The sequence below is a fragment of the Trachurus japonicus genome, chromosome 2 (genome assembly GCF_045865225.1).
Source record: "Trachurus japonicus isolate A0001 chromosome 2, Traja_1.0".
NCBI classification, from domain to species: Eukaryota; Metazoa; Chordata; class Actinopteri; order Carangiformes; family Carangidae; genus Trachurus; species Trachurus japonicus.
Window position 1 is genome coordinate 9,015,869 of NC_140908.1, and position 13,807 is coordinate 9,029,675.

Here is a 13,807-nt window from a genome sequence, read left to right on the forward strand (position 1 = left end):
CCCTTCCCACATGAATCTGCAGCCTCTGATGAAAGCAGAGGAAGGAAACACTTTGTGCTTGTTTAGAGTCATTTTCAGAGCAAATGCTGAACCATAAGTAGAATATTTAAAGTGAAACAGCTGCGATAATGCCACATATAAACGTAGTGGCTGCTCATGTGTATTAGGGATTAAATAACAGATGAGTATAGCCTCGAGCACCATGTGGCTTTTACTAAAAACGCACAATAAATACATTAAACTCCCTTTTTTTCCCTCTGGATGATAACAGCATGGAGCTTGGAGTCCTGTGCATTCAATGTGAGGATGCAGGGCCTGTGTCTGTCCAGCAGGGGGACACAGGAGGATGGATGAGAGCCGGTGATGTCAGCGTCATTAGCATATTTCTGACTATATCTGAAGCTTGCGCAAAGACGCACCACTACTGCTGCACCGCACTGACCAGAGACCTTCCAGAAATCCTCTCAGCCAACGCTTCGGTAAGAACCCACTTCTTAGCCATTTACCTGCTGCAGCTTTAACACACAGTGGAGCTGACAGATGAGTGTGGGGAAATGTGATGAATGTTATGTGCGTATGAGGGGAGGTGGGGGCAGAGTTTTGAGGGGGGAGAAGAGGTGCCAAATAGAAAACCAGGCGCAAAAACAAACGAGATGATGTGAATTTGTTTTCGGTTTTTCCAGTGAACGCAGCTTGGTTTTGTGTCGTTGAAGCTCAGAGTGAGATGATGTGACAGCAGGGCAGACATGTGTTGCCCTCTCTTTGTCTCACATGCACGCACATCATGCCTGTTCCCTTTGTTGGCGTTTGCGCTCGAGCTGCATGCGTCTGGTGGTCCCCAAACGATGCCATGATGCGTTCACGGCACTTTTCTTTTTTTTCCTTTTTTTTTTTTAAATGTTTTTTTTTTCTACTCTCTTTTTGGTGGGTGTATTGAAATTTGCGGAGATGAACTTGGGATTTTTTTTTTCACGACCAGGATGAGTGAGCAAAATGCCAAATCTGGGCGGTGGTTCCTACAGATTGCGCCCCAAGGGGAGAAGTACGTGACAAGTGAATGCGGATGTTGCACAGCGTCCATGTGGAAAGCCCCAGAGTGGACACTAATAATCAATCATATGTGATCAGCTTTGTTTTATAGTTTTAGTTTCATTTTTTACAGAAAATATGCACATACGCAGCATTTCTTTATCTTTTTTCTTTTTTAAAGAAATATTTTTCCCCTCTCTGCCCAGCATGGGAACTCCTATTGTTATGTAAATGTCGGATTTGAACGCCTTGAACCCGGCTGCATTGTCTGGAGCAGTCTCCCTCCCTGTGTGCAGCATCCCGGGCTGTGTGCGTCTGGATAACGGGGCTGGATCGTTCAGGCAAATCATGCTGGGTTAGAACCGCATGCGAACAAAAGAAGGCGCACATTTAGACGGAGAAGTCGTCTGCGGTTGCGCATTTAGTTTGGACAAATGTTTTTTTTGTTTTTTTTTACCACTAAGATTTTTAGGCAACGCCCTTCGACTGATCTGGAGTCAGTATAGACCACATGCATGGTGTTTTTTTGTTATTTTATCTCCTTAAAGCATCTTGACATTTAACAACCAGTTTATTTGACATTAGGTGAATATATCTCTTTCTCTCTATATATATATATTTATATTTATGGATTTGTTCTGATGAGACAGGATTACAGGTGATCAGTACTTGTACTTTGCACATGAATGCCTGTGAGGGGGAGGACTGCAGGTCTGACCGTCTCCTTCCTCCTTCCTCCTCTCCTTCCAGACTCTCTGCAACCATGAGCGACAAGCCCGACATCTCAGAGGTGACCAGCTTCGACAAGAGCAAGCTGAAGAAGACAGAGACGCAGGAGAAGAACCCCCTGCCTTCAAAAGAAAGTAAGTGTGGCTCTGTGTGTGTGTGTTGAGGCATTACATCATATTTTTAACTGTTTCAGTGCTGTTGCATTGGGATCTCATATCTTCCCTCTCTTCTCTCCAGCCATTGAACAGGAGAAGGCGGCGACGTCGTGAAGCCCCTCCCTCCCGTCATGCACTGTACACCCCCCTCCTCCCGCATTGCCTTGTTTTCAGTCACTTCTTTTAGCTGTATAACTTTGTAACCGAAATTATGAAACGACAAACATAACCAAGCTGCACAGCCTGTGGACGGATGATGTCTTTCGTCAGGGCAGCCGGGCGGCCCCCCAGTCCCTCCCACTCCCACCGCGGCTCCATCAGCGAACGCCACCTTCACCACCGCCCTTCACGCTTGTCTTTCTGTCGGGGAGATGAGGAAGATTCGTCCGAGGCAGAGCAGGAGAGGAGGAAGGAAAGGAAAGGGGGGGGGGGGTGGTGGACTGCAGAAGACAGTCCTTAAAGGTGCATGTCTCATCTTCAACACCTTAACCACCAACACTGACGTGCAGAGGAGAGGCCCGGGGGACGGGGCGTGGCCTGCGTCCCAGGAAGCTCATCATCGTCTCCCCAAAAAAACCACCATCACCCAACTTCCTGTGTGGCTGCTTTTGCGCCAAAGCTGAGGCGACAAGCTTTGTTTTTTTGTTTTTTTTTATTGTTTTCGTCTTCTAATTTTCGGAAAATGCACAACTTTGTTTGTACGCTGGCCAAATTGTAAATGCCCCAAAAATTGATACTGTTATCTGTCACAATGTTTTTTCTTTTGTATGTACACAAGGATTGGAAAACAGTGTAACGGATTCCATCTAGATCTGGGAGATGCTCAAATGGACCTTTTTATTTACGGTTAAATTGTACCATACTTTGGCCCCTTTTTGTCATGACTTATTCGGGATAACTGTCGTGTTGCAATCTGTCTCTGAATTGTCTCAAAATGATGAAAAGGAAAAAAATGTTACTGGCAATTGATTCCATGTGTTTGCTTTCAACCGTAGATCAAAATTCTTTGGAGTTTTGTAAAAGTCCCAGCAGTCATGTTACTCTGCCACAAACCATTACCAGAAATGGAAAACCGTGAAATGTTGTAATAAAAAAGAATTTGTTACTAAAGAAGTGTGCTGCTGCCTCGAGATGTTTATCCCACGCTCTTATCACAAACCGCACTCTAAAGGTGGACTCAGCCTCATTTTACACTTTTTCCGAACATCTATGTAATATTGCTGCAGCTTACACTCGGCGCTGCTCGTCTTAGTCTAACCCACTTTTCACACTATCTGACACTCGGATGCCAAACAATCCCTCAGCATTACTTAAGGGATGAGGCTGTGTGCTTGACTGGAAGGCTTAAACGTGACCACGGTGAGCCTCGCAGGGGGATTTACCGGCACAGGAGATAAAGTGTGTGGATGGGAATTGAAATGAAAGTTGCTGAACCACCTGTCATGGAGGTCTGTTCTCGAAGAAGTTCACTTTTAAAGCCAATTATTATTGCAGAGAGGCTAAAAACATGGAGGGTAATTACACTGCAATCCAGGAAGCAGACAGTCCGGATTTAGCAGCTTTGATCATTTCAGGCTCCTCTAAGCTAAATTAAAGGCAGAAGGTCTTATTTAATACAAGCGCATGACAGTGGATGCACTGCAGCATTTCTCTGCTGTGCTATTTACGTTAAAGGGTGAATCAGTAACTTTCCACATGTATCTATGAGCTGGCTTAATGCATAGGTGAACAGTGGCTTATGGGACCGCGTGCCATGACCCAGAACCGGGTGCAGCCTCAGCGGGAGATTTACTCCGGCCTTCGTCCTGAACTGCCACCGTCCTAAATTAGCCACTGCCTCCAAAGCCTTAATGTCATTAGCATGACGAGGCTGACATTTCCTGTAGATGGCTACCGACGTGGAGCTGCACTGTCATTTAACTCAAACATGACCGGGCTTTTTAAAGAGGACATCCCCTCATCGGTTTAGTCAGCATGGACGTGGAGATCAATCCATTCTGGGTGGAGAGGAAGAGAGCTGGAGGTGGAGCATCTTTGTTACAGATGTTTCCTGTGATGCTGCACTCATGCATAACGTGGTGTAGCACTAGCTACCGTCAGAGGGGCAGAACACATGGCTGTTTCTACCTGGGCCGGTGGTGTGATTGATCTGAGGCTACGTAATAGTCTGCACATCTGAACATGTTAGTGTAAGTGGATTGGTGTTAAGTCAGTTGCTCTTAATAAGGCATTAATCTGCATTGAGGAGGAGGAGGAGGGGTGGATGTGTCAACGTGGAGGTTAGTGGGCTAGCGCAGGGCCAGAACTTTGCAGGTCCTCCCTCAAATGGGATTAACACCTCCTGTTTCCCATCTCTCCCCCCCAATTCTGCCCCTCCCACCTCTCGTCTGCCATGCTGCATGGCTGCAGCAGAGCCCTTCAAGAGTGTGTGGCAAGGATTTAAGGTGGAGCAGCAGATGGGGTGGAGCTGCCATCCAGGGGGAGGATTTGGGAGAGGAGGGGGGGGGTTGGCTGTCAGATGTGTCAGCACCAAGCTCGTTGAGATCCTACGGGTGTCCTGCCTGCCTGCCTGCCTGGTAACCCATGGCAACAGCTGCTGCTGCTGAGTCACTTCCTGAGGTTGGGCAGTCGTCGGATGCCTGTTATCCCGGTGGAGTTGTCTCTCTCCCCGTCCTGTTGGCGTGTTCGGAGCGCTCTGGAGATTATGATGTTATTTAGATGTATTTAACCATCTGTCTCCACTGCAGGCATGTCGTCTCCGAACGCAGCTTGATTTACAGGCAATTGTCCTTCCCCTCGCTCGCTGACACAGACAAACCCTGTGTCCTGTCCGCCGTGGATTCCCATGGCAACTACCCACCCAGGAGCTGCATCTCCATCGACTGCGCATTAAACACCTGATGAGTTTCTTTCATTTCGCTTTAGAGAGAGATTCACCACCTCTGCGTCAGAGAGAAGGGGCTGAACAGGAAAAACATGTTTGTGTGCAGCGTGTTTGTGTCATTATTATGGTTTCCTGTCCAAACCATATCTCTGTAGATTGTCTGTGGTTGTATTGTTGGGTGCTGGTTGTCTCAGCTGTCAAGAGACCAGTGATAAAAGGAAGGGAAAAAAGAGAGAACATGAGTTTTCTGCACGCTGAAAATACGCAACATTTGTCTCCTCCTCTGCTGCCGTGTTAAAGGCCATCAGGAACAAATGCTCAGCACTGGTGTTGTTCTATCGACATATGGCGATGACAAACATGTGAGCAGCCATGCTTTAAGGATCAAGGCCTGTGTGTGCTCATAGGGATGTGACCTCAGAGTGTAATTTAATACAGCACAGCGTCATATGGATGAAGCTGCCTGCAGTCCTTAAACTAAATAAGGTTTGAATTTAAGGGAGATTATCCAACAGCCATAATGCACTGCTGTTACATAATGGTGTCCATTACAGACAGACTCTTACTGTGTTGGGCTGTAGAGTGAATCTTTACAAAAACATGTATCTCTAATTATAATACACAAACTTTTAGTAAAGTGACTAAAACATCCTGTTAAAATCCTCCAGTGTATCAGTACAGTTCAGAATCACCTAATTTGGAGATGCATGGTATCTGTGCAGCAGCTGCAATGCGCTCCATTAGCTTAATATTACATTGAGTTCTGGGAGATGGTTTCTATTTCTGTGATCCTTCCTGATGGGGATCTCCCTGAGTTTTGTCTGAAAGAGGATCTGTGAGGTTGTCAGAACAAGAATTCACTTTACTGGAAATTAGAGGGAACTACAAATAAGTTTTAAATCAAATCACTAATGATTCAAACTGGGGTTTTAAAACAGGCCTGGGATATACAACAACTATAAAACCAGTCACTTGTTTTACTGCTACGGCCGATCTGTGTATAAAATGTTTTTATGCAACAGTGCGGGCCTCGAAGTGTCTCATCAGTCACGTCCTCTTTGTGCAGGGTGTTTACAGATAAGTGCTGTTCTGCGTCCGGAGTTGGCAGGAGAAGCAGGAACTAACATTTTTATGGCACTTTTCTACACAAAGGCTGAGAAATAAAAGGGAGCCAACACTTCGATGTTAGAAAGAGCAGGCGTGGTGTTGGCTACACACACAGTAACAGCTTCAAACCCTGTCCTCCACCTATAATGTCAGTGCTGGTGCTCGTGTTGCATAAATGATAATTACATCAGATCCGGTGGATTGGTAAAAGTCCGTTAAACAGTTGTATGACCACTAATTACACCATCAACTGATGCATGAAAGCAGAGCGGGCTTATTAAGAATCAGAGAGCGGGCGTGGTCCTGCATTACAGGCAGCATCAGGCTGAGCGGCCTGTCTATAGCTTTGGTTGATCATCCCAGACATGCTCTATTAGTCTGGCCCCAGGTGGGGCCCCGATCAATGCTGTCTAAATGGTGTTCACGTTCCCCATTGTTTGTAAATGCATTAGCCGAAGCACTGCAGAGAATCGATGCAGCTGCACAGAGTAGACAGTGCAGTGCAGTGCGGCGCGTCACAGTGTGTCAGGTCCACTGGCTGTGACCGGACGAGGCGTTCAGGGGAAACATGCACTCCGAGGTGATGAGTGCAAACAAAAGAGTGAGTGTGGCTCCTGCAGCTGTGCATGCGTGTGTGCATGTGAGCAGAGAAGAGCAAAAATCACAGGAACTGATGCTCCCGCCCCCCATGCGTCACCTTGGTGGTCGGTCAAGTGTAAACACAGAGGAGCTCTCGGTGGCTGCTCTCCTGAGGGCTCATGCACAGTGACAGCTTTGACATTTCCTCCGCTGCGGCTGCCTCGCTGCAGAGGAGACACTTCCTCCCCGGCTGCAGGCACAGATCTGGGCCACTCTGCATCGCCTCTTCCTCCTTGCAGAAGATGATGTTGCTCCTGCAGACACCTGACACTTTTGCTTTCTCTTTAACCAAACCCCACATGATAAAAAACTGTGGTACTTTCTGCACCAAAACCCCCAGACAACCACATTTGGTGCTTTTTATGTTCTCATTTCAAACCAGAAAGTTTCTATACTGAGTATGCACAGATATAGATATAGATATCTCTGCTTTATGAAATGAAACCTGAGAGAAGTGTGGCGTACTTAAACTCCCTGTGCCATGGTGATAATGAGCGGTAATTAGCCCCGGCATCTCAGGAGAGAGCTGCTTAATTACTGCCCCCTTGTTAATAACAAGCTTAATCATGTCAAGTTCCTATTTGAGTTGTGTTAATCAGCATAACGGCAACATGTAACAGCACAGAGCAGGTCAGAAAACCACCGGAGACTCTCTCAGCTCCTCAGGCCTGACCTCTGACCTCTGACAGCTGATCAACAACACATCATATTAGGCTAGCATTATGGTGCATTGGATGCTAGCTTGTTAGCATCTGATTAATGGCACCTGTTGCCATGAGTGACCCCTGAAAAGGAACTTGCATTAGCATCTGCCCTGACGTGTATTAGGCAACTTTGTTTTCCTCTGCTGCCACTGCGCCCACGCTGTGTAACTGATGGATGTGTGGATAGATAAAATTCCAGGTACGTTTCAGCCTGAATGTGCCTCAGCTTGCAGCGACTACGGCTCAAGCTGATTTACTATCACACCTGAAACGCCCAAGGACGTCTTTTCAACCACGCGCAAAACTATTGATTGAAGATCGCGTTTTGGAAAAGCGCCTGAACCTTTCAAATAAAAGTCCTCACTTGATCTCGGAGCAGCTGAAGTTGCTGCGCTTTTGCTGTAATGGAGAGGAACGGTGTCGACCTCGTGCTGCTACAGATTAAATCAGGACTGAGCAGCGCCTCTCAGTAGAGGTGCAAACATTAGTCAGTTTGAGTCTGTATCATTAGGGTGGAGTTGCACCTAAAATTGAATCTTAGCCTGTGTGTGTGTCTGCGTTAATTTCCCAACACTACTTCTTTGTCGGCCTTGTTGCATGGCCTGCAGGAAGAGTTGGTACAGTAAACATGAAAAAGACAGAAAAGGGGCTTTCTTTCCTTCTATCAACTCTTTATCTTTGTTTTGAGGCCCCGAGGTTAATGACATGCTCACACTGCGCTGCTACAGATAGCATTCAAGACCTCTTTGCCTCATTTTTATCCTGAGGCCATCTATAAAACCTCCTCATGATGTTACATCATATGGAGTGTGACATGAGACTTGCTCAAACACTGTTGCTTAAAGGCGTGGTTGTGCAACACCTCTCAGGACTCAGGATGCTGTCACCACAGCCTTTAATGAATCATGTGTTTAATGGTGTGAGCTAAGCATGCACACACTGGGAGAGCTCAGGGGGAATTTTATATTATATCAAGCCAAACGCGTTCAGACACAATCACAGATCTGATTGAATCTCGCACCACCCATAATCCACTTAACCTCATATCTTGTAACTGTTTGCCTGACGCTAGTGTTTATTATTTTATTTCCCGTTGGCAAGGTCAGCGCACAGGGGCGATAACGCCTGCCAGCGTGGCCGCGAGTCGGACCAGGCCAAGGTCAGCACGAAGCCGTGGTAACAACAACAACAAAGCAGCGCACTCGTGGTGTTGATCTTCTCCTTCGGTGTGTTTTCAAAAGAGAAAATGGAACTGCTCCTTTAAAAAAAAAAGTGTCGATTTGATAACTTAAGTGGTTGTTTTCTCCAGGCGCCTAAAAATATCTTTATATTTAGCAGCAGTAGTCACAGAGATGGATTGAGATGAGGCCTTGGGGAAAAATGGTTGCCAAGCTGGTTGGCTGAACACACACACACACACACACACACACGTTCACACACTTTGATGAACGTCAGGAGACTCGAAAAGCGAGAACTGTCCTCATTAACGCTGAGTTTTCCCTCATCCTGAGATTCACTGGAGCTTTTGCATCAGAGAATAAGAAGCCGGGGGCGCGTGTGGAGAAATATGATGATGTCATTGATACCACACTGTTCACTTTTCTCTCAGCAGCGTCTGGAATTTCATTGTTTGTGAAGGCTTTCGCTTAATTTTAAAGGGCCGACCCTTTGATTTACAATGGAATTTGAGTCTTGTATGCTCAGGTGCAGCTGATGGTGACGTAGCCTACATAGTACGTTTGTTTTTTTCCTCAGCAGCTTTGAGGAGTGAAATTGGAAAAAAGTGAACGTCACCTTTAAATCCTGTTTTTATCCAGTCAAACAATAACTTGTAATTCCTGTCAAGCCATTAGTTGTCGATAGATTGTTGCGTTGCGTTCAAGGTCGGCTGCAGCCTTTGCTGCCAACCATCCGGCGAAGTCAAGGATGTCAGCACAACACAAAACCTTATTTTACCAGGTATGTGAGGAATTCTGCAGCGCATGTTTTGTCTAAAAAGGAAGTGAATAGTCCCATTGAGAATGCTAATTTTGGCAAAACACAATTGTTATTCCAATGCAAAGGAATGTTGGCAGCAACGCATCATCACCCCGCTAATGAATGAAGATGTTATTGACACATTAGAGGCTCTGAAGAGGTCAGAACAATAACATAGAAATTTAATTCAACCTTCCTCAAGTCTTTGACTAAGCTTGACCTCTGACCTTGCTGTGGTCAGCACTGACATCCGATCTCCTGACAGAGATCAACTGACTCTGAGACTCATTACCGCGGGAGTAGTTTGCAAAATTGATTTCCTGTTCGATTTCCTATATGTCTGAGCAACCGAAATGCAGATGGTGATGCGTCTGATTTGAAGTTTCCAGAGCTTTAGAGTTCAGCCTGAACCCAGAGCAACTCCTCTGCTCCGAGTCCACTTCAGTATCCTCAGGGGGTTTTATCCCATGAGGAGGAAAACGAGCCCCCGATCACTGCCAAGATCTGCTCAGCTTTCTCTGCCTCCTGAATGTCCCAGCATGCCGTTCCAGCACTCTTTTTTTCTTTTTTCTTTTTTTTTTTTTTTTAATAAATAAACTCTTTTGTTTGCTTGCTCTGTCCAAAAAAGGGAAGTCTGGCTGCACTTCACTTCCTCTCACATTGTGTCAGTAAAAAGTTTCAGGATGATATCGTAAACAGCGATGACCAGAAAATGAATCGATAGAATAAAAAGACATGAATTCATAACAACATAGGATTCATGTACAGTACACATTAATAAGGCCAAACTGAACCAATATTTACACCACCTTACTGTCACATGATATAAGCAACGACTATAAGGTTACCATGGATGCACAGCTAAAATGATATGCAGTCTGTCTCTTTTTGACATTCATTGCTCCACAATAGATGTGTTTCACCCAATCCAACACTGTAGAACAAAGGGAGGGGAGACTAATGTGGAAACTGCACATTAAGATTTTTTGTGTGCAGCATGTGCATCCTGCCCATTTCTGTCAACAAGGAAGTGTTACTCACCGTGTACCAGGGGTCAGTTATTTATTGATCTACGGTATCACAAAACAGATGATTGAACTGCAATCAGTCACTGTTTTCTGACTTCCCAGACTGTGACTCACCGATAGTGTGTGGTCAATCTAGGTCAACACCCAATCAATAAAGATAACGAGACCTGATTCGCTCGCGGTGTACAGAGGCTCGTAATCTCAGTTCTGGAGGTACAGTCGGTGGCTATTGTTGAGGCTGTTTATCTCTAGGGATTAAAACTGTGTGTGTGTGTGTGTTTGTGTGGGACAGATTAGCAGTGTTGTGGATGTGTCCTGATGTGTGCAGCACAAATACAAATCGGCCGGGGGAGTTGTCTCTCCGCAGGTTGGTGGAGACCTGATGGAGCAGGGCCTGCACTAGGAAGTTAAGGAGCTGATTGCTCTTCCTGTTTTTTTGGGTGCAAAACTTTGGCCCAGCTGTGCGCGTTTCTGCCAAGTTTCCTCCATCCGAGGCCCAAAGGTGACACCACTTTGTTCTGAGGCCTGGATTAATGAATTATGAAGGTTTGTGGCACAGGGAGTTTGTTTATGTGGCTGATATTTCCCATGAATGTAATCCAAAGGGGACAAAGTTTAAAGGTTGGTTAAGGTTACGCACCACCGTAAAAAAGAAAAACAAACAATTACTGAGAAGTAAGAGATGACTAAGACAAGGCTCCATGTGACTGGAGTGTAAATCAACAGATAGGACTTCCTGCACGCTGCTGTAATTCCCCCAAACGCTCACTTTAAAAGATTTGAGCCGTTGCTGGGTGAATAGAATCCCAGATGCCTCAGCGGCCGTCCGTCTTTGCAGCGAGAAACACCCGGTCCCTGTGTCTTTTTTGTCCGTTGAGGCCCCCTCCTTACATAAAGCCATTGGTCAGACGTGTGCCTACACTCCCTCAATCCCCCCACCCCCCCTTCACCATCCCAATCCAACCTCGACTGGACTCCTGCCCAGATGAGCACCAACTCAACCTCTTTGTCTCCAGATCTGGCACATGTGACCCCTTCTGGCAACCGGCACCGTGGGCCGAGCTCCAAGCGCCGCCCACCGCCTTTATTGTCCCTTGTGCCCCCCCCCCCCCAAAAAAACTCCCCTCGCCCCCGACGTAGGCGCCCTGCCAAGACGGGCACGACAACAAACAATGGCGTCAGTGCTTATGTGTGCCGTAACCGCTTTGGCACAGTGTTGACGCTGTGCGGACTTGTCTGGTGGCATTAAAACACATTTCCTCATAACAACTTCGCAGCGAGATCCACATTTACTTACTGTGCTACGTCTTAATTATCCGTCTCGCTGCTGCGCTGTAGATCATAAGTTCTGAAGACATGTTCGTTGCCTCCTGCAATTAGGTGAAAACCATGTGTGCTGGGTTTTGTTGGAACTAGCCCAGGACATATTTCTCCAAACCCAATGTTTGTTTGACACTGCAGCTCACAAAATAGCACGCTAACTAACCCAAAGCAAAACCACATGAATGCACTGATAAAACAAGAAAGATCATCTATTTTTACCACAAATGTCAAGATCTGATGAAGGCTCGGCCTCAAATGACATGATTGGGTAATATCATGGCTCACCTCTCACAAAACAGCTGATTTCACTTTCTGATAAGAGCCAGAACAACATCTGATTCACTGCGTGGATGGATATAAGCGGTATACGTGTAAGCGCGCAGTGAAAAAGTGGTAAACCACATCTGAGAAGAAGTTAAAAACCCCAGATACAGGCCCCCATCTTCTGAAATTGCTGTCGTCAGAATGTAAATGTTTAGATTGGCAACCGAGGTTTCATCCCATCTGTTGCACAATGCATTAGCATTCCGATGTAGTTTGGATCTCGCTGGATGTAGGCGGGAATCCTCGAGGTGGGAAGGGAGGGAATTTGAACCGTGTGAGGTCGATGTAGGACTACAGCGCCCCCGCCATGCCGGAATAACAAATCTGTGCACAACAAGAGATGATAGCCGGATGATCCGAGGCTCTACGTGTGCAGGTAACTGGTGGATATTTCACTCCTAACATCAACAACAGAGCGAAGCCAAGAACTGCTCCGAGTGTGAGGAGGATGTGTAAAATGAAACTCCTGTAGCCAAGACTTTGACCACAGAGAGTCAGCTGAGTGAATCCCAGCTTGATCTCCGTGTTGTTTTCGTTGGATTAAAGTGGAGAATATTCTCCACGCTCTGGCTCCATTATTTAGCCCACAGGCCCCGATGAGAAGTAAGAGACAAAATAGCAAAGGATTAAGATGAGAAACACAGAGAGAGAGGGAGTCAGTGTTGAGAAAGAGGGCTGCAACCATCCCAAAGAATCCCCCCTTCTCCTCCTCCATCCCCCCCTCCCCCTCAGAGGTCAGAGCTGGGTTACTTCTCAGAAACAGGCCCACCCTCGATCTCTGTCTCTCCATAACAAATCTTCCCAAACACAAGAGCACTCGTAGCCCCGAGAGCCACAAAGCTTTGTGCCTGATTGAGCTGGATGGGCTCCACACTGCCACAGAATGTGGAAAGTGTATGTGAGGAGTGTGTGTGTGTGTGTGTGTATGTGTGTGTGCTGCCTGCAGAGTTTTTTCAGTCTGCGTGAGGTACCGTCATCCTTTTGTGATCATAACAAAACTCTCTGTGCTGATAACGGGAAGTGAGAGAGAAGTTGTTTTTGTTGCCTACCTTAGGTCAAGGGTCACAGACATTTAACGTGCACCTGATTCTACACTTTGTCGATCAGGTGCACTGTTTCTATTTTGGTCACCTCTGTGAGTGGCAGTGTATAGAAAAAGTACAGTTTGGGCCGTGTCTCGGTTCAGCCAACAGTTCACAGTGTCACAAAATGTTTGTGTCACGGCAAAATTCACATGCACTCACCAAAGATTTAATTTCACTGAAGTGAATTCGCCAGGCGCACCGATTCCAGCTCGGCTCTGGCACAGCAGCGCCAAATGTGGGTCGACTCTGGCCCAGATACGGCTCCTGGTTTTGAATAAGATTTGTCTGCGTGTGTAAAATCGAGATGAAATGTGCTCCAGTGATTTTCTTTTTCTGTCTCTTTGTTCTTTTAAGGAACCAGACTTGCCTGTTTTTGTGCCAGCCTGGTTCATGTATGCAGAAGCATGAATGCTGCATGCATGTGTGTTTTTATCTAATCCAGTGTGGGAAGGTAAAAATCCTCCTAATGCTCCTGCTTTACCTGAACTGCTGCAGCTTCAGGCAGAATAGGATGTTAGATAGTGCTGCTTTAGGTTTATTGCCTTCCATGTTCAGCTAAGTAGTTACTATTAAACAAAACAAAGTGGTTTTATCGCTGAAACGTAGCATGGAAAAACCACTCCAGAGTGTATACAGTGCCTTTGAAGTCATGTAAATAAATGGAGACAAATACAAGGGCAGTTTGAAGCAGCCTGGAGCTAAAGTGGCAGATAAAGCACCAACTGTTGAGTCTTTTAAACAGTAGAAATCATATTTTAACTGATTTACATCACATTTGCATTCCACCAAGTTAACTAGCTGATAAGATTAGACACTGCTCAAG

The 13,807-nt window shown here is 46.1% G+C and overlaps 1 protein-coding gene across 2 annotated transcripts; it reads left to right on the top strand.

Annotated features, from left to right (window-relative positions):
* The first annotated feature begins 420 nt into the window (after window positions 1-420).
* LOC146990780 (thymosin beta-12) lies at window positions 421-3,026 on the top strand. 2 transcript variants are annotated; one of them, XM_085799388.1, is made up of 3 exons: window positions 421-479; window positions 1,780-1,904; window positions 2,005-3,026. In XM_085799388.1, coding segments are annotated over exons 2-3 (114 nt in total). In that variant the 5' UTR covers window positions 421-479; window positions 1,780-1,792; the 3' UTR covers window positions 2,007-3,026. The 2 variants fall into 2 exon arrangements, with proteins under 2 accessions (XP_085655514.1, XP_085655504.1); XM_085799378.1 differs by having other exon boundaries at window positions 1,780-1,892; window positions 1,996-3,026.
* Window positions 3,027-13,807: the final 10,781 nt, after the last annotated feature.

Excerpts from the sequence above, each read along its gene's own strand:
- LOC146990780 (XM_085799378.1), top strand. The coding sequence starts at position 1,793 with ATGAGCGACAAGCCCGACATCTCAGAGGTGACCAGCTTCGACAAGAGC. Across the intron at positions 1,893-1,995 it reads CCCCCTGCCTTCAAAAGAAA|CCATTGAACAGGAGAAGGCG; the intron begins GTAAGTGTGGCT and ends TCTTCTCTCCAG.